Source organism: Lutra lutra, chromosome 1 (assembly GCF_902655055.1).
Source record: "Lutra lutra chromosome 1, mLutLut1.2, whole genome shotgun sequence".
NCBI lineage: Eukaryota > Metazoa > Chordata > Mammalia > Carnivora > Mustelidae > Lutra > Lutra lutra.
Window position 1 is genome coordinate 122,626,873 of NC_062278.1, and position 20,730 is coordinate 122,647,602.

Genomic DNA, 20,730 nt, shown 5'->3' on the forward strand with positions numbered 1-20,730 from the left:
TTACCATTATGTATTTTCTTAACTAAAATTGGGGTCCTTGAACATTTTTTACCTTAAAAATGGGCTTTCAGAAGGAAAAAAAGTGACCATACAGGAAAAAAACTAGGAACTTAAAACTAGGATATTCTTTCTACAATTATGAAGCAGGGTTCCTCATAATAGTAGGATTGATCATTGAGGGAATGGTCTTTTTGGACCTCACTTTTTCCCATTTTTTAAACTGCTTTATTGAGATATAATTTGCATTCTACAAAGTTCGTCCATTTAAAGTGTGTAACTCAATGGTTTTTAGTATCTTTACAGAGTTGTGGAACCATTGCCATGATGTTTAGACAGTTTTCCCCCACCCCGTTGTACTCATTAGCCATTGTCCCCATCTCTCCTCCAGCCCCTAGCTCTAGGCAGCCACTGATCTACTCTCCTGTCCCCATGGATTTGCCTCTTTGGGACATGTCATATAAATAGGATGGTGCAATAGATGGTCTTTTGTGACTAGAGGAATGTTTTGGATCCTGGGAACTCCATCTAGTCTTTGTATACCCAATTTCTATGTATCCTTAAGGCCCTCCTGACCCCTCCCAAAGCCTTTCTTGCGCCCCCAGCCTATAGGAATATTTGCCTTCTATTAGTAAGTTGTTTATCGTGTTCAAGAAGCACCCGCATAAGCTGTAGGATGCGCTCTCTGTTGAGGTGGGACTGCTGGGCAGCCCTTCTTGTGATTCGCTCCCCTGACTTCTTGAGGGGGCCATCTTGCTGGCATATTTCTTGAGCTCCACGCTGTCCCCCAACTCAGTGCCCAACATAGTTTTCTGCTTGAAATGGATAATCGGTTTATGTGTGTTGAAAGAATAAATGACTCATGGGGATGCTTCCAGACTTTTAGGATAAAGTGCAAGAAAGCAAGCAAATCAAGGACCGGGGCCAAGACAAAGCATGGAACGTGAGCATTAGAGTCCAGAGGTCTGGCAGCTGCTGATCAGGCATGATCTTGAATTGACTGGAGGGTATTAAAAGGCCCCCAGGCAGCAAAGGGTCTCTCACGTACCTTCTGTAGCAATTGAAAGAATGTATTAGTCACTCCTTCAGCTGAAGGCATTAACCGCCTCCATTAAAATGCAAATGTCAACACCTGGGAGAGTGGCAGATCGAGCTATTATCAGCCATTTCCACCTAAGCTACAATCTGAGCTCTTTGAATATTTCCTGCTCCCTGAGGCCCAGAGGTTTGGAAGAGTGTAGGTCTGGAAAAATCTAGGGCCCGGTTCCCTATGGCCAACTGCAAACTTCTTATTATCCTTGATTTCCAAGCCAAGGAAGCCAGAGGTCAAGAGTGAGAGGGCTGATATCCTTGGTTCTTCCTAAATGCCAGTGGGGAAGGGGCTAGAGTGGTGAATGGTTCCTAGGGACAGCAGGCACCTCTGCCACCCGTGCCCAGTGGCTAAGATACTGGGCCCCAAGCCTCCAAGGATGACTCCCTCAGGATACTCCGTGCTCCATCCTCTTAGCCAGTCTCTGATTTGGGGATAACAATGAGTTAGGTCTTTGTGGGGAAGGTAAATCATCTAGTTTGAAGGGTGGGGCTTCCTCTCAAAATGCAAATGTCCGGGGGTGAGTGACACATTTTTGGGAATAGGGTGATCTTTAAGATTCTTTCACCCTACAGAGAGCCCTAGGAGTCTTAGTGGTCCTTAATTCCAGGTGAGGAATACATTACAGAGCAGGGTAAATCCTTTCTTCACCCTCAAATCCTAACTGGCTTCTATTTCTGCCCTCTTCCTTCCCCACTCCCTGGCACCTGTGCCCTCTTCTGGGTCCTTTTGTCTTGGCAAATGCTCCGTGGTCCTAGGCGTTCTCTCCTTCCTCTCCCTCGCTTATCTCTGTTCCTAAGCAGCAAGCATCCATTCTCTTATTGGCCCTGCCTTGGTTGGGCATTAGTGGGGGAAGCCTGCTGATCAAACTCATTCACATTGACTTGATAACAACCAAAGCCGAGGCATGAATCCTTCAGTCTCCCAGGGGTATCTGCATTCATTTTTACAACCACTTTATTGAGATAAAATTTACATACCATAAAGTTCATCTGGTGAGTTAAACTGTGCAATCCAATGGTTTTTAGTACATTTCTTGAGTTGTGCAATCATTACCATAATCTAACTTTAGAGCATCTTCATAACCCCCCTACAGAAATCTTGTGCCCATGAGCCATCACTCCCTATTCCTCCCCATCTCTAGGGCCAGGTAGCCACTAATCTAATCTACTTTCTGTCTCTAGGTTTGTTGCATTCATTTTTAGGGAATGATTTTCATCCCAAAACATGACTATCTAATGGTGGAATTTTAAGCAGTGTGAAGGAAGTTATTTTTAGGTAGGGGAGTAGTACTGATACCCACTTCTACAAATATTTCTAAATGTTCTAAAATATTAATATTTTAATTTCCAAAATAGAAATATTCTTCCAAAAAGGAGCCCGGGAGAGTGCAGAATGACGTCCTAAAGTGTAACTGAGGCACGAGAGGGCAGATGCCTGGGGGGAAAAGGGGGTGTCAGCAGATCTCCCAAAGGACCTTCAGTGCCCTGGGGTGTGTGGTCACCTCACCTCTGCACACCAAGTACTCATGTCAGCAGGAGGCCTGCTGTGGTGTTGGGTCAACCCCTATCTGATGACAACAGCCAGGTGTGCATCCTGGAGTTGGTCTTCAAAACTTCTGCCTTTCATTCCTTTCCTTGTCTTTGTCTGACCTTGAGGACTCTTCTTCCCAGGAGTTGACTCCTGGGTTTCAACCTTCCACAGATGTCTGTCAGCCAATGGCATCATCTCCATCGAATCACTCTGGGCTCAGTCTATATGCATTCGGCAAGAGCTTCCTTACCAGTGCCCTACGCTCTTAGATCTTGTTTTCTCAGTCTTTATATCATTGCCAGAGTTTGCCTCCTAAAACATAATGGGCCAGAATACTCCTGAACCCAGATTCAGGGGCTCTTTATTTTTTAATTTTTTAAAGAAGATTTTATTTATTTGACAGACAGAGATCACGAGTAGGCAGAAAGGCAGGCAGAGAGAGGGGAAGCGGTCTCCCTGCTGAGCAGAGAGCCCATGTGGGGCTTGATCCCAGAACCCTGGGATTATGACCTGAGCGGAAGGCAGAGGCTTAACCCACTGAGCCACCCAGGTGCCCCTCAGGGGCCTTTCAAACTGAAGCCCACCCTCCCTCTACACAGTGTTCAAGAGTCCGCCCCACCTCTCCCTCTCCGTCTACTGTTGCCAGTTGCCATGCTCCCCATCCTGCCCCTCCCCCCAGCAGACTCCATTCTGCTCATTATTCCTCAGCTGTACCATTTGTTTATCAACAAACAGTTATGGGGCATCTCCTATGTGCCAGACACCAGGCTGAGCACGGGGCACAAGAATGAGTAAGATACCAACTCTGCCCTCAAGGAGTTCAGCTGACTGTGGAGACAGTTCTGACAAGTTAAGAAAATACAATGTGACAAGTGCTATAATAGAGATTAAAGCAAGGTGTGCTGGAAGCTGCGGAGGAGGGAGCGCCTCACAGCCTGGGTGAGGCATGAGGGAGGGTTTCACAGAGGTGCCACGAATGTCATCTGGGCAGAGTAGGAAAGGTGCTCGCTACAGAGGCTTAAGGGGCAACTCGGGGTGCTTGGGTGACATGGGGAAGTGATGGACAGTGAAAGCAGGCGAGTGGGAAGAGGCTGTTTTATGGACAGTTTTCAGTTAGGGGGTGTGACCTGCAGGATCAAAGTGGGGCACAAAGTTGAAGACAAATTGAGGGCAAGGAGGATGGAAGAAGGAGAGAGCCGGAGATTGTCCAGGCAAGGAGCAGGGAGGATATGTGGGAAGGTAGCAGCTGGGGAATGTGGAAAAAGACAGATGTGAAAAGTTGAGGGTATGGCAGCAGGAACCTGTGACTGGGATAGGAGGGGAGGAGGGTTCACAGCTCAAAGATCAGGGAGACTGGGGGATAGTGATTCCACAAGTGGTGAGAAAACAGGGAGGAGCAGGCTTCAAGTAAGTAACCTGAACTTACTTTTAGATAAGCTGAACCTTTCCCTGGTGGGTACCAGGAGCATCCTTGGGAAGCTCGCCGGTAGACAGGGCTAACTAAGCTTGGTACTGGGGAGGGACGCAGGGGCTGAAGATAGACATTTCCGAAATACCTTAAAGAAAAAAAAAGTTTATCCTTAGACCCAGCAATTCTCCTCGTAGGAATTTCTTCTAAGGATATAAAGATATACATGTGATTTATCTGCAAAAATGTTCATTGTTTATAACAGTAAAAGAGTGGAAACTTTCTATAAACTGCTATGATAGGGAAAGATGTCCAACCACAGGGGACTGGTTAAGTAAATTATGCCATTTTCATGCAATGGAATTCTCTTTGGACAATAAGAGGAATATTGTAGATGAATGCTTACTGACATGAAAAAAACACAATATTTAGCTAAGCAGAAAAATGCAAACTGTAAAATCATTTGCCCAGTAAAAGTCCCATTTTTTTAGCCCTATTTTTTGTTAAGAAAAAAATTAAGATGTTAATGGTTTTTTTCTAGGTAGTATGATTATGAATGTGTTTGCTTTTGTCTTTTTTTTGGTAGTTTTTCTATATTTGATCATAAATGGCTGTTTTTGGTAAGTTGATGGTTATTTTATTTTATTTTTAAAAAAGATTATTTACTTATTTATTTGGGAGAAAGAGAGAGGGGCAGAGGGAGTGGGGGAAGCAGGCTCCCTGAGGAGCAGGGTGCCTGACATGTGCCTCAATCCCAGGACCCCCTGATCATGACCTGAGCTGAAGGCTGATGCTTAATTGACTGAGCCACTCAGGTCCCCCAAGATGATGGTTATTTTAAACATTTGAATAAGATGAAAAGGAATGAACTAGGGAGACCTTCAGGGAATCAGAGGATCAAGGATGGAACCCAATCACCTTGATACCTCTGGCCATCTGGGTCTGTCCATGCAGCTGCCTATCTGGGGGTCCCTCTCATACCATTTATGCTACAGGCTGTGTGGTAGAGTACAAGGAGCAGGCTGACCTTAGGTTCCATTCCGCTACAAACTACAGGCCTTGATTCTCTAAGTCTCGGTTTTCTCATCTTTACAGTGGGGAGAATAACATCTTCCTCAAAATGTTTATATGACAATAGGATATCTACAGATATATAGTAGTTGCTTACTAAATACTAAATATCAGTCCATTCCTCCTTTCTTCTATTCTTCCTTCTCTGCTAACCTGATTTGACCTCTAGTCTCTTTTTGGCCTTCTCATAATGAGAAGAAATGCCTCCTCCCTAAAATCCCTAAATGACAAAATTGTGGCTCAAAACTGCAGTCAGTGGCTAGCTACTCTCCCTCCCTCATGGTAACCAAAGTTGGCTCATCTTTTTATCCCCAGAGCACCTAGCATGGTGCTTGACACATAATGGGTGCTCTACGGATGTATGTGGGCCAAGTTCAGGGTGCTTTTTTATGGCTTAGCTAATTATGGATTGATTATTCAAGGGCTGAATTGCTCAAGGGTTTCTTATTCAGATCTCTTGGATTTGTCCTCCCAATTTGTGACTCTGGCAAGGCTTATCTTGCAATCTGCAAAGAGATGATCAACCGAGAGAGAAAGGGAAGCTCACTCAGACTGCAGGCTCCTTCTCAGAAGCTCTGCAGAGAGAGCTGGAGGAAGAAGAGTAAAGTGAAGGTTGTTTCTCTCTCTCCAGTAGAGGTGTGCTACCCTCCCCGTGCCTGCCCCACTGTCTAGACTGCCAGAAACTCCAGTACAGCAGCTTAGGGTCAAGGAGAATTGGGTAGATACATCATTCCACAGATCAAGGTCCTCACTGATGGGCAGTGAAGTCCTTTTCTCCACTCCTGACTCTTTGTGGCTGGTGCTGTGCAGGAGTGTCTGGTCATCCGAGGTCCAGGGGGGACCCCACTTCGTTCTGAGTTAACAGCTTGCTAGGTGTACAGGAGGCAATTTGGTGCCGAGGAAAGATCTTTCCGTTGCAAGTTAGGGGAGTTGTGTGACCATGGCAAGCTAACCACACTCTCGAAGTCTCAGCTTCAATTTATAAATTGGGAATAGTCACACAGGCCCTGTTTGTTCTCTGTCACACCCCAGGGCTATTGAAGGAAGCCAAATGAGATTTTAAAAACGAAGGAACAAAGGAAGGAAGGAATGAAGGAAGGAAGGAAGGACGGACGGGAGGAAGGAAAAAGGAAGGAAGGAATGAACGAAAGAACGGGGGAGGGAAGGAGAGAGGGAGGAAGGAAGGAAAGAAGGACGGAAGGAGGAGGGAAGGAAGAAGCAGGAAAGAAAAGAAAGAAAAAGTGTGAACAGGCAAAAGCTCTTCACAAACGCCAGGTGTTCCTAGTGCTGTCTGCAGGGCTCTCTCTAGGTAACTACCCATCGAAGTGTTCCGGTCCGCCCCGCCCTGGCTGCATCAGCCTCACCCACTGCATCTCCATCTTTTCCGTCATGCCTTCCTTCGTCTCAGAGATCCTCAATTTCTCCATCTCCCCCGTCCATTTCCGGGTCTGGCTCTCGCGCCCCTCCGGGGACTCTGGTCTCTCGCTCCTTGCGGCAGTCGCGGCCCCGGCGCCCCCAGCCCGGTGCGCCTTCCTTTGGCACGGCCGCCCGGCCAGAGAATCGCCCAATAAGAGCGCGGGGCTCAAGTCTGACAGCTCAGGAAGCGGCCAATCGAGCCGGGCCAGGGAAGGGGGGCGCAGCGCGGGGGCTGAAGTTGGGTTGAATGGGGGGAGGGGGATTAAAGGGGGATGCAAAAGAGGGGAGCTTGGACTAGGGGCGCAAGAACCTAAGCAGGGGGCGGGGGAGGAGCGCACGCCACCCAGGTCCAGCGAAGGGACTGCCGGCTGGACGAGGCTCCAGGCGCCTGGGAGGGAGGGGGTGCGGCAAGAAATTTAGGTGAGGAAGGGGAACTGGGGACCCCGCGGCCCCGGGCGCCTCACGGGGCCTGGCCTGAGGATGCCCGCGGGGCGCAGAGGCGGGGGCCGCGGCCCGGCCGGGGGCGGAGGCGGCCGCCCGCCTCTCTGAGCCGAGGCCCGAGCGGCGCGGGGGGCGGGGAGGCGGCGGGAGGAGGGGATGCGGAGGGCTCTCCGGCGGCGGCGGCGGCGGCGGCGGCGGCGGCAAGCGGGCGAGAAGGGAGGAGCGGCGCGAGCGGCCGGAGCGGCGCAGGGCCCGAGGCGTGCATGGCGCGCCCTGAGCCCGGCTCCAGCCGGCCTCCTCGGAGCACCCCCGGGTCGCAGCAGCTCTTGGGCGGACCCCTCTCGGCCGGCTGCATCTGAGACCTGGCCCTCGATCTCTGGATGCCGCACTGCCCGGGAGAAGCCCGCCTGCTTCGGGGCACAACGGCGGCGGCGCTGCGCCGGATTCCGCCCTCCGCCTAGTCCTTCTGCGCCCGGCGGCGGCTGGCCCGCCGCCCGCGGCGAGGAGCCTGGGGCTTACGGAGTCGGCGCGGCAGCCCTCCTGGGCCAGCGGGTCCGGGCCAGCCCCTCTCGGTTTGGGGGGAAGGGGGAGGCGAGAGGGGAAGGGCCGCGCCACAGGAGCCGGTCCTCGCCCCCGCCCCCTGCACGGACGCGCTGAAAGCTCGGCTCGCTTTCGCGGGGGCCTCGCTCCCACTCTCGCTGCGGGAGGTGGGGGATGCGGGCGACGGCCCCCTTGGGCTCCAGGACCCACCCCCCAGGGCCCCGGAGCTGTTGCTCCGCCCGCCGCCCCCTCCCCCGTCCTCTCCACCCCCCATCCCACCTCCCCACCCCTCGTAAGAAAATAATGCTGCCTGGCTCCCGCACCTCCCAGTCGCTCCTGGTCCGCCGCGAGGAAAGGGTACCCGCTCGGTCTCCACGCCGGGACCCCCGCCTCGCCGCCCTAGCCGCCGCCTCGCCGCGTGTGCCGCTGGGCCCCGCTTAGACAGAATCTGCGAGTGCCGCGCCCCGGCATTGCCAGTCCCGGGGAGGCGCCGCCCGCAAGGACACCTCTCCGTCCCGCCTTGTCCGCAACAACTCCGGTCCTCGTCGAGCTCGACGCGAACCAGGAGTCCAGACGTCCCTCTGCGCGCGGCGCAGCCGCTCGAGCAGTCCCAGCTGCCCCAGCTCGGAGCCAACTCCATCTCGGACCTGGGACTCCGGACGAGGATTCTCAGCCACTTATCACCTCGGGGCTGTGCCTGCCTACCCGCTTGCCCTCCTGCTGCTCTTCTTCTCCGCTCAGGACGGGGGTGCCAAGATGCCCCGCTGCTGCGCAGGGCCCCGGGCCGCCCTCGACGTGTGACCCCAGCCTGGTCCCCCTGCTCGGCCATCCGCCGTCCCCTTGGAGACCCCCGGCCCGACCCCGGGGGGAAGAGGAAGAAGACGACGAGGCCGAGGGGGGGATGTCCGGCTCCAAAAGCGTGAGCCCCCCGGGCTACGCGGCGCAGACAGCTGCGGCGCCGGCGTCCCGGGGAGGCCCGGAACACCGTTCGGCGTGGGGGGAGGCGGATTCCCGCGCCAATGGCTACCCCCACGCCCCCGGGGGTTCGACCCGCGGCTGCACCAAGAAATCCGGGGGGGCGGTGACCCCGCAGCAGCAGCAGCAGCAGCGCTTGGCTAACCGCTGGCGCAGCGACGACGACGACGACCCTCCGCTGAGCGGCGACGACCCCCTGGCCGGGGGCTTTGGCTTCAGTTTCCGCTCCAAGTCCGCCTGGCAGGAGCGCGGCGGCGACGACTGCGGTCGCGGCAGCCGCCGGCAGCGGCGGGGCGCGGCCGGCGGGGGCAGCACCCGGGCGCCCCCTGCGGGCGGCGGTGGCGGCTCGGCGGCTGCAGCTGCCGCGACCGGCGGGACGGAGGTGCGCCCTCGCTCGGTGGAGCTGGGCCTGGAGGAGCGGCGGGGCAAGGGCAGCGCGGTGGACGAGCTGGAGGCCGGCGCCGTCGAGGGCGACGAAGGGTCTGGGGATGGCGGCAGCTCGGCAGAATCAGGCGCGGGGCCCGGCGCAGTGCTGTCGCTGGGCGCCTGCTGCCTGGCGCTGCTGCAGATATTCCGCTCCAAGAAGTTCCCGTCGGATAAGCTGGAGCGGCTGTACCAGCGCTACTTCTTCCGTCTGAACCAGAGCAGCCTCACTATGCTCATGGCCGTGCTGGTGCTCGTGTGCCTCGTCATGTTGGCCTTCCACGCGGCGCGGCCCCCGCTCCAGCTGCCCTACCTGGCAGTGCTGGCGGCTGCGGTAGGTGTCATCCTCGTCATGGCTGTGCTCTGCAACCGCGCCGCCTTCCACCAGGACCACATGGGCCTGGCCTGCTACGCGCTCATCGCCGTGGTGCTGGCCGTCCAGGTGGTGGGCCTGCTGCTGCCCCAGCCACGCAGCGCCTCGGAGGGCATCTGGTGGACGGTGTTCTTCATCTACACCATCTACACGTTGCTGCCTGTGCGCATGCGTGCCGCGGTACTCAGCGGAGTGCTCCTGTCTGCCCTCCACCTGGCCATAGCCCTGCGCACCAACGCCCAGGACCAGTTCCTGCTCAAGCAGGTAGGAGCCCACCTGGCCGCAGGGCCATGGGTTGTGGGGTGCACAGGGCTCGGGCTGACTCCAAAGAGAAGCAACCCCATCATCCTTTCTAAAGCAGTGAAAGAGCCAGAGCGACTTGGCTGTGCCAGTCAGTGGTGTCCATAGAGCCTCTTAACCCTCTCTGAGCCCCAGCATGTCCATTTACAAATGATGCCGTTGCCCCCGGAGAGGACACGTAGCCACTAGTGTGGGGCTAGGTGTGAGGAAGGAGAGTTGGAGGAGAAAATTCTATGGCGAAGTCCCCCTTCCTTCCCCTGCCCCCGTATATAAAAGGCCCCTCACAAAAGTGTCTGGACCCCGTAGCAGCCTCTCCCTCCTTGTTTGTTGAGGTTTCCTGGATAGAGGGTTGAGGAGGGGAGCTCCTGGGCGCCCCTGGCCTGGTCTCAAGGAGGAGAAATGATAACCCTGCCAGTTGTCTGAGGCCGAGGGTTTTCCATCTCCCAAGCTGGAGAGATCCCTGAACTTGAGGGAGGACTGACAAGTTTGTTTTGTTTATGAAAGTGCCCTAAACCAAAACTAAAACCAAAACAAAAACCAAAACAAAAACCAAAACAAAAACAACCTGCCTTTAGCAAAGGTGGGAATGAGCCTCTGAGATGTGTGTGTGGTAGTCCCGCTCCTGGGCTGAGCAGAGAGCTAGCGTTGGGTGGCGTGATCCCTTTTCTAGGGTGTTCCTGGCTATTGCTTGTGGTGGGGGCTCTTTCTTCCTGGTGAGACTGGTTCCATGCGCTCAGAACGGTGGGCTCTGGAGGAAATAAAACCTCTAGTTAACTGGTGACTCCACTGAAGGCTTCTGGAAGAAAGGTGCGCTTGGTCTCCCCACCTCCGGGTGAGACCAGCCCCTCTGATAGGCACACCTGCTTCCTTTAGCAGTGGCCTTGTCTGGAGCTGCATGGGCCTCAGGCATTGACCCCTGCTTCAGTGCAGCTCAGCTGTGAGGCTCAGGTGAGCCCTTGACTAGGCTAGTTTCCTGACCGTGGACCCCACTGCACCCCACCCCTTTCCGGATGTCTGCGTCCTCTGATAGACCCTCTAACCATATTCCATTGGCATTCCCTTCCCCCTTCTCCCCGCTTTTGATGCCTTTTCTCAGACTTTGATTCTGTTGAGTACTGCATATTCTTTGAGGGATTTTTCTGTGCCCCCAGCTTCCTGGGTGTGGCACCCATCTCTCCACAGAGAATAACACCAGTATGGGCTTCAGGGAGCTGGGCTCTAGCTGCACCTCCAAAGTACTCCGTGACTGGGAGGGAGAGGATCTGCAGCCTCTCTGGGCCCCGGGTTCTTTTCTCGAGAATGAGAGAATTGTGTATGCTCCTTTCAGTTCCCACCTCTGTGCCAAGCCTCACCCTCTGTGCCAAGCCTCACCTCCTACCAGGAGCCCCTCCTTCCAGTCCAGCCACACTGGCCTCTCCCTCTTCTGCATGGTTAACAATAGAGTGTGAGCCACACAGCGGAGCACTTATTTTCCAGCGCCCATTGGTTTTGCTCCCCGTCCAATGTAAGCTCCTTGCATGCAGGATTCTTGACGTGTATCGTTTTCCTTCTCCACCCTCTCCCTTGTCTAGCACATTTTCGGGTACTTAGTAGGGATTTAATAACTGCTTGCCAGTTTGGTTGTGTTCCAGTGAGTGGAGTAGGTGGGGCTCTTGAAGCTTCAAGTTTTTCTGATCTGGGATCAGAAGGAAAAAAAATCTTCAGAGATCAGCTTTGAACTTGACAGAGAAACCTATTGAGAGGTGGGGGTATAAGAAAAAGTTAACTGGTATTGTTAGTGCTTATATAGGCTACGAGTCTTTCTGACCTGAGGACCCAGGCTCTCACAGAGATGTCGTATCTTTGGGCGTTGTTCCTGGCTTGGGTGGGAGGCAGGTTGCTTGGATGGGTGTAGCTTTTCTGCAGAGGGAAGGGCATGTCATCCATATGGAGAAGCAGAAATTTCTAGGATTGTTCAGGGTATTTTCTCTGAACTAGCCCTAAGCCATCGTAGATGTATGGTTTCAAGGGACTGGAGTCAGATCCCAAGAAAGGAGTTCTGGTCCTGGGGTGCTCCAGCCCCATCTTAGCATAAGAATGCCCTGGCCACAGCAGAGGGACTGTCTGAGGGGCTCCCCTTCTTTCTCCGGCAAATCTCCCTTCTCTCCCCCACCTTCACCACCCCTCACCCAGGCTGCTTTTACCTGTTACGGCCTTTAGACTTGACTGTAGGCTTTTGGGTGGATTTACACTTAACTTCTCACATTCTGTTCCGTTGAGGACAGCAAAGCTTGTTAGCAATGGTCCAGGACGAGGGAATGCAGACATTCTCCTTGCCTTCAGAGAAAACTGTATTTTAGGGGGGTTTGTATTTGGTTATGCCTGGTAGAAAATTTGTGGTTCTTGACCAAACTGTGATGGATGGTAGGGAACCATTAGTGGGATAGTCTAGCATTAACCTCTGCCTCAGAGCAGCCGTTGTTTGAGGCTGGCTTGCGTTACATGCCTTGTTATTTTCTGGGGTAAAGACACACATCCAGGGAAATGGGGGAGCAGTGCATGGTTTCTAATGTTGGGGCATTGGAAATCCTCCCCCACCTTCGCCGCCCCACAGTGCCTTGGACACATAATAGGCCCTCGGAAAACCGTATTCTTCTCTTCTCCTGCAAGGCCAGCCCCTTTGCTCCCATAGCCCACGTCCTCAACATCATTATCTGACCTGGGTATTTTCTTCTTTCCCTCCCCCTCCTTATGTTCGGGGCTCCATTCTTTGCTCCAGTTAGGAGGAGAAGTACTTGGTTTCTGAATCAGTGCCTCCTGACGGTTTTTCCTCAAAAGATAAATGAGAGGTAGTCGTCTCTGGAGGACGGTGTTTCTTCCCTTCCTATGTCTTTTGCTCTAGCTCTACCCCCAGCATCCATCACCCTCCCCCTCTGCTTTCTCTCTCACTTCCTCTCTCCTCCCGCCCCCCTTCCAGTTCCCTGTTGCTCTCTGCCCACCTTTCCTCTCTTATCTGCCTGCCGGCTTGTGCTACTTGCCCATCTCTCACTCCCTGTTTGCAGCCTCCCAGCCTCTCCTGTGATCTTGTCTCACTGTTGTCTCCTCCGTGGGGTACAGTAGGAGCGTCACGGGCTTGTTTTTTTTTTCTCCTTCTTTGCCTGTTAGAAGTCCCTCTGCTACACCCATACCATAAATAACACTCGAGCATCTGCCAAACACATTCCTCACTTGTGTTAATAGGGCTGCAATGATGCTGGAGCCTGTTGCCATGGCAACCTCATTTTTGTTTGATTGTATCCCACTCTGCTACATAAAGCCTCTGCACGCACTCACACACAAACAAGCACGCTCGCACAACCATCACATATGCTCAGCTATTAAAGATAATTTTGGAGAAAATCTCTCTGGGCTTCGTGGGTGCGGGCGGTCATCTGCTCAAGGAGATGAACATTCCTACTGTCCGGTGTTACTCCACGAGGTGATGACAGATGGGAGAGGAAAGTAGAGAGTCCTGTTCAGATGTGGGGTATTATTATTATTATTATTTCTGAGAAGATTCTGACCCCGTACGGGTCCCTGTGAGCTTGGAGAGTTGCAAGAAGCTGCCCTCTTGGTGTGGGATGACCAGTCCTCCTCCCCTGCCCCCATCACCTCCTTCCTCTCTTCCAGCCATGACCCTTCTGGAGAAACCCCACGATTGCCTGCGTTTCTTCCTCTGTGCCTGTTTGAACCTGTAACCATCAGCAGTTGTCCCAGAGATCAGAGAGGCACAGGCGCTGTGTGGGTGATGTTCTGTGGCTGTGAGCACGTGTGAGTGTCTGTAGCGAGCTGGCTGGTGGGGGAGGGGCTGCCGAGCACGAACTGACTGCTGTGCATACGCGGGTGTGTCTGCCTGTGTGCGTGTGCACACACGTGTCTGGTGTGTGTGTGTATGTGTGTCCATCACATGGGCTGACCCCAGCAATGGAGGTGGGCCTGGGGACGGCTTTGTGTTGACTTCCAAAGGAGATCACTGCAGCTCTGTCCTGTTTCTTCTTGGCTGGTGGCTGGCCTTTCTGATTCTGGGCCTTGACTGCCTTCCAACCTTGACCTCTGGCTCCTTGGGGAAGTATTCTGGGTACACATCCCCTACTATCCCTAATGAAGCTGGGGGCTGGACTCGAGTGGCCAGCTCCTCTGAAATATAGGGCTCTGATCCTTCCCTTTCGAAGATTCTGCCTGCTGCCCACTCACTCAGCTGCCCAGTGAGCCCCATTAAAAGGCTGCCTCCTTGCTCGGGAGCTCGGCGCAGAGGCCTGTGTGGTGGGTCACTGGGGCTGCCGCCGGCCGCTCCCTCCTTGCTTGCTGGGGTGCTGTGAAGGAGGACACTCTTCCACCACAGTGCCTGGGAATTTCTGGCCACTAGTTACTGCCCCCATCACCCGCATTTCTGGACAGGAGAGATCTGGCAGCGATCTGTCTGGGGTGGGGTGGGGGTGGGCTCTGAGTTTGGAGCCCAGGAGGGTCCTCTTGTCTTAGCTCAAGGCTGATTGTTTTTGCCAATTCTCTTTGCTAATTGTTTTCAGTTATGTTGCCCCCTTTCCGATGCCACCGGTCAGGGGTGTTTGGAGGGGAGCAGAAGCCTGGGGGGTGGGGTCGTCAAGCAGGGCTTCTGGGTAGGGGTTGTCTTCCAGATCCCAGGGGTGCCTTGCTTCCTAGTGGGAGGACTTCAGGCAGGCCAGAGACCCAGCCGAGGAACAGGACCAGCTTCTGTATTTGTGGGAATGTTCAGTGTTCATAATTCAATCTACTTTTTGATCTGGAGCAAGAGCCTGAGGTCTGTGTGCCGTGAACACAGACCAGCGTGCTCACGTCTGTCCGTAAAGAGGACACAGATGCTGTTTTGAGCCTGGTCGCGGGAACCTGCCCAATCTCACAGAAAAGTTTCAACCATCAGTATAAAAGTTCTGGACAGACGCTTTTCCATGCAGAAGGGCCCTGGCCACCGGTCACCTGTTCTGAGGGGCAGCTGGCAGCAGAAGCAGGGCTTTGGCCCACGCTGGGCCAGGCCTCTTGTTTTTCTAAGGGTCATGAAAGGTGCAGCCTTGGTCCCAGCCAGAGATGGAGTGGCTGTTGGGCAAGGCCAGATGGGAGACTCCTGTGACTGTACCATCCTGTCTATGGGAGATGTCCTGTCCATGGCGCCTGCCCCAGTTAACTGTGTGTATCTTGTCGGGGGTCCAGCTCCTGGTCATTTACTTCCCAGGTGGGGTTGGAAACTCATGCCCATCAATCCTTTGGGTGCCGTTACATAAATTATGTTTTAGAATCTCCTCCTTTCGTCCATGCTTATCAGATGGGGGCAACTAGCTAACTGAGAGCAGGATCAGCATTAACGTTCTCTGCCAGACCCAAAACTTCATGGAGAGAGTTGGAAAGCCTTATTTCCCACCTCCTCCTCCCAGTTTTTCTCAAGGCACTGTCCAGATGTAGGACAGGGAAGATCTCTCCTTTTATAAGGTCGCAAACAAAGTCTGGGGGTTTCTGGGTAACGGACTGTGTGTTCAAAATGAGCCTGCATTGCAGACTGGCTGTTTGAGAAGACCAGCGGGTTAATGAGCATACCCAGTTCCTGGGAGGATTCAGGCCCCCTTTGAAATACTGTTGTTGATCCTGGAGTTCAGAGGAAGGTGACCAGTTGGGAAGGGGACTGGAGACCTTTACTTCTGAGAGAACATTTGAAAGGCTGGGAGAGATTCAGCTGGGAGGAGAGCAGGCTATAGCAGGGTAAGAAAACAGCTGGGCAAGACATCATTGCTGGGACCCTTGTTACCAGACACTACAAGAGGGACTAAATTTACTTTTAGTTACTCCCAAGGGCAGAGTTGGGGTAAGTGGGTGGAAACAGTGGACAGATTTCAGCTGCAGGAAGGAAGTACCTTTCCAGACTTTGGGGCAGCAGCCACTGAACCAGATGTCTCCCGGGGTAGGCAGTGGGGCAGTGGAGGCTTTCAAGTCAAGGCTGGCTGGCCTCAGCTGCACCTGTTACTGAGGAAGTGGTTCTGCTTTCAGAGGTCTGGCTTGGGCTCTAGGAATGGATCTGTTTTTTTAAACAGCTTGGATCTAGTTTTCAAAGTTCTCCAGGTGATCTTGACTGATGCTTAGGCTTGGGATCATTGACCGAGATGACTTCTTGGGTCACCGTCGACCCTAGGAGTCTGGGGTTTAGTATCCGGCATCAGTGTGACTGTCCCCTAAACCCTGTTGGGGTGTTCTGTCGTCATGCCCATCTCAGGCTCTGTTTGAAAGAAGCAAGAGCAGGGGGGCACCTGGCTGGCTCTGTCAGTGGAGCGCATGGATCTCAGGGTTGAGTTCAACCCCACGTTGGTGTAGAGATTACGTACATATAAAAAATTAAGTAAAAAATTAAAAAAGAAGCAAAATCATAGCAGAACTGATGTGAGACTTTCAGGTGGGGCTGGCCAGGATGTGCTGATGGGAAGATGCAGGTCTGGAAGGCGATGGGTGGTGGTGAGAGAGGATGGAAGGGATGCCCCAGACCTGGACTCCTATTCTCCTCTCGACTTTTCCCATCCCCTGCCTCCGGTTTGAAGCAAAGCCCTCTGTGGCCCTCTGTGGCTCACCCTTGGTGGTGGTGCTGGGGGGTGTTCAGCAGAAAGGTCGACCTCGGTTTGAGTCCTGGTTTATTCATTCCTTTGTCTGGTAGTGGTTATGAAAAATATTGAGGATACCCTGGTCCAGAACAGATGCAGGATGGGGAGAACAAGGTGTGGGGCAAGAGGTAGGTTTGAAGGAAGAGCAGGGCTTCAGGAAAGCCAGAGGGGATTGCAGCTCTGAGGATAGGGCCAGGCCTGGCCGTGGGGGCAGGGATGCTGTGTGGGAACAATGGGATGTAGTTACCAGAAAAGGGGGAAAGACAAACAAACACGGGGAGACAGTAGTGGCTTTATTCTACAGGCCAGCCTCAAGTGTCAGCGTGCGATCCTCCCACCCCCTCCTTGCTTGTCGTGGGTTATGAGCTGTTGCTTTTGGGCTTGAGGCTTCCTGACCTCACACGTGGGTGGTCCCCCTCCCTTCCCCATAGGGCTTTATCGCACAGCTCACTGCAGTCTCAGTTGGCTCTTGGAAGGGGTCCTTGGGGACCCCAGTGCCTGGCACATAGTAGGTGCTCAGTGAGGGTTTGAATGAGTGAATGAATGGGCGGTGGGGTGGGTGGACGGCTTCACACAGACTCTGTTGTGCCGAAGTGCTAGACCAACACCTCCACAGAAGGAAGCGATGCAGCTTGGCTTGGAAGCCTATTTTGGTGGATTGCAATCCGAAACTCCGAGCAGGGCTTCCAGAATCCCTCCTGCTGCAATCTAAAACGTGTGCCTTCTTGGAAACGGAGAGCTGTCGCCTGGCACTGCCGATACTATATCACTTCACATATCTGAAAACCATTATTAAGTCATTCTTTCAGCCTTCTCCCCGTTCAGTCAGACAGCAGCTGTTTATTAGGCATCTACTGTATATCAGGCACTGTGCTAGGCCATGGCAGGGGGCGGGGTGCGTTTCAGAGGCTGGGTCCCGGCACGCAGGACTGCCATTAGCCCATACTCCAGTAAGTGTACTTTGGAGGGATGTTAATAGATGTTTTGCCTACACACATTTGCTTCTGTGTCAGATGAGCTTTGGACATACTGGCTTAAACAGAATTCTTTACAGTAGGACTTCAAAGCTTTGAATGTGTTAATGCACACTAAAATTTGTCAAGGGGGGATATCATATGAAGACTTTATCAAGCATATTTGATCCTAGAATCCATTTTTTAAGGAACATAACAGGGATCAGTAGTGTTTGTTGGGGGGCGCTTGGGTGGCTCATGGGTTAAGCATCTGACTTCAGCTCAGGTCATGATCCCAGGGTCCTGGGATCAAGCCCCTGCATCAGGCTTCTTGCTTGGTGGGAGTCTGCTTCTCTCTCTTCCTCTGCAGCTCCCCATGCTTGTGCTTACTCTCATGCTTTCTCTCTCTCTCTGTCCAATAGATAGATGAAAACTCTCAATAACAGTAAAAAAAAATAGTGTTTGTTGGAACTCATTTTAGGACACAACTGCTTCAGGAGCTGGGAGCAGCCTGTAAATTTCTCAGGCATGGGCCTCTGGGATAGGCCTAGGCAAAGTAATCGAGATGGGGGCATTGTCTGGGGGCTTTCCTCCCTCTAGAAGATTTCTCAGCTGGCACTGGCTGGCTGCCTGTTTTAAAGTCTCATTCCTCATCTGGATCTGAAATCCTTTATAAAATAGAGGGTTTTGATGGAAGGGACCACGAAGATGCGTCCTTTAATCTAATTTTAGTTTTTGTTTTTTTCTGCCTTTTTTTTTTTTTTTTTTTTGCTATCATTCAACATTGGAGCAGGTTGGTTGGGTTTCTGTATAATGACCTTCGGTTGGTCTGGGGTCCACTGAATGTCTTTCTAGAACTTTCTTCAGGCACTGATTATATGGCTGTCTGTAGGGAAGTAAGTGATGGGTGATTCTAGATCATTCTTCTTCCCTAAATTTTGTTTTCTTCCCACCTCAACCCTCCAAAAGGAAGAAGTCTTGAAAGATTATTGATTATAGGGGCGCCTGGGTGGCTCAGTGGGTTAAGCCTCTGCTTTTGGCTCAGGTCATGATCCCAGGGTCCTGGGATCAAGCCCCGCATCGGGCTCTCTGCCTATTTGCGATTTCTGTCTGTCGAATAAATAAATAAATAAAAATCTTAAAAAAAAAAAGATTATTGATTATATGGGGTGCCTGGGTGAGCCTGGGTGGCTCAGTCATTAAGCGTCTGCCTTCAGCTCAGGTCATGATCCCAGGGTCCAGGGATCGAACCCCGCATTGGGCTCCCTGCTCAGGGGGAAGCCTGCTTCTCCCTCTCCCACTCCCCCTGCCTGTGTTCCCTCTCTCTGCTGTGTCTCTCTGTCAAACAAATAAAATCTTTAAAACAAAACAAAACAAAAGACAAAGATTATTGATTATAAACCATGAGTATATACTGAATGTTTACTAGGAGCCAGACATGGAAGGAACTAATCCCCTCCATACATGACGTCATTTAATTGTAATATCCCTACGAGAAAGACATTTTTATCCTCATTTCAGGGCTTGGATAATGAAATAAGAGAAGGTAAGTCACACAGCTGGTGACAAGGTCACACAGCCTGTGACAGAGCAGATGGTATGGCATGCCCCCATATTCCCTGGGCGTGTACCTTTCCATTCCTGCCAGCTGTAAGTACCTGAGGGCTTTTTCTGGCCCTGAGCCTCTCTGCTTGCCCATGGGGCAGGTCAGAGTGCTGAGGGTCTCCAGCCTTAGAGTGGCTCTCAACCAGTGACCATCGTGTACTGGTGGAGGGATACCCCAGCTCCCTTGTCTCTGGGGTGCGGGGAGTCTCACTCTGAGACATGTGTTCTCCCGGTTTCCCACCCCAAGGAAGTTGTCGGCTCTAGTTGCCCACAGTGGTAACAGGCTTGATGACGTTCCCTTTTTCTGGGCCTTCTTCCTTTCCTTGTCTCACTCCTCCATTCCCCTTTAGTGTTTCTTGGGGTCACCTCCCAGGTAAACCACTTGTACTTGAATCCTTGTTGCAGGATCTTTTCCTGTGGGGAATCCAAATCAAGAGTTGATAAATGGGGATTCTAATCCAGGTCTATCTTAAACCCCAGGAAAGGGGAGAGGCTGCTTATGGGGGTAAACATACATTGGGTGCAAGACTCTGTGGCAGGCTCAGAACTTAGTCTTGGGGTGCCTGGGTGCCTCAGTCATTAAGCATCTGCCTTTGGCTCTGGTCAAGATCCCAGGGTCCTGGGATCCAGCCCTGCATCAAGCTCCCTGTTTGCCGGGAAGCCTGCTTCTCCCTCTCCCAATCCCTTTGCTTGTGTTCCCTCTCTCACTGTGTTTTTCTCTGTCAAATAAATCAAAACAATTAAAAATAAAAGAACTGAGTCCTGCCTGGGCCCCTCACTCCTACCTGGTAACCTTTGTCACTAGTAGAGTGGTTGTTGCTGGACGAGAGGAATGAATTGGAATATAAAAAACAATTTAAAAAAATATATCTCTATAAATATACACTGCCTGGGTGCTGAGTGAGGAGCCAATGCGGGGCTTGATCTCATGACCCGGAGATCCTGACCTGATGCTTAACTAACTGAACCACCCAGGCGCCCCCCCCCATCTCTTTTTTAATGACTCACTTTCTCATATGACTAGCACTTGATTGATAACAAAGGACTTTACCATTGTGTGATCTTCCCTGCTACACATGAGGGTTCTGAGGAGTTGATGGGTTTGGATGGGGCAGACAGGAGCTCTAAGCCCAGAGGCCCAGAGAAAACCCTCATTCTGTCCCAAGCTGAGCTGCTTTGCCCCCTCAGTGTTTCCTGTTCACGGGGGATGATAGATTCCTGATTGACAGGATCTGACGTTGGGTGGCCAAAACAAGGTAATGCATTCCCAATTCCAGACCTGTGTTACTGATATTATGTTGGAGAGGGGGAAGTAGGGATTCCGAGGGGTTCAGTGACCTCATTTAGGTCACACAGCTAGTCATTTTGCTTGGAACCTGCCCCATAAATCCCGATTTCTGACTCTAAATCCAGTGCTCTTTTCACTTATGGACTCAGCCTTGCCTCCACTTCGTGGTGCGTACAGAAGCTAAAGAAGGCACAGCTGTTGTCAGGCAGTTGTCTCGGTTGGGTTTTGGAATGCGTGGTGTTTTATTTGTGATAGCCTTCCTTCTTTCATGGTGTCTGGCTCAGGTGGGCATTCAATGAGTTGTCATTTCCTGAGCCTGCAATGCTTCGAGGGAAGGCAGCCTGGAGGTGTTCAGGGGCTCCTTGGGACCAGATGCTTACCGATGAAGAGCTCTTGAGTGGTTTTATGGATGTGGGATAGGGACTGAGACCCAGGGGAGGGGTCAGAAGTGACACTAGGATGGCTTACCTCGGGGGAGGCCGCCTCCTATCCACTCTTACGGTGGCATAAGTGGAGCAGGGGAGGGGAGGGAAGAGGCTGCCAGGGATGCTTCATGGTACTCCTTGGTACAGCCTGGAGGTCAGACCCTGGGTCTTTCTGGCAGTACCATCTAGTAGATGTGCGGTTTAGTGCTTATGAGAGTGTTCCTACGATATCGTCGAAGCCCAGCTCCTCACAACTAGCA

The 20,730-nt window shown here is 52.6% G+C and overlaps 1 protein-coding gene across 1 annotated transcript in view; it reads left to right on the top strand.

Moving 5' to 3' along the window:
• The first annotated feature begins 7,175 nt into the window (after positions 1 to 7,175).
• The window catches only part of ADCY5 (adenylate cyclase 5), a 148,066-nt gene continuing 134,511 nt past the window's right edge, over positions 7,176 to 20,730 (top strand). Inside the window, exon 1 of the mRNA XM_047735253.1 lies at positions 7,176 to 9,531. Within this exon, the coding sequence (XP_047591209.1) occupies positions 8,398 to 9,531 (1,134 nt within the window). The 5' untranslated portion in view covers positions 7,176 to 8,397. The remainder of the gene's footprint in view (positions 9,532 to 20,730) is intronic.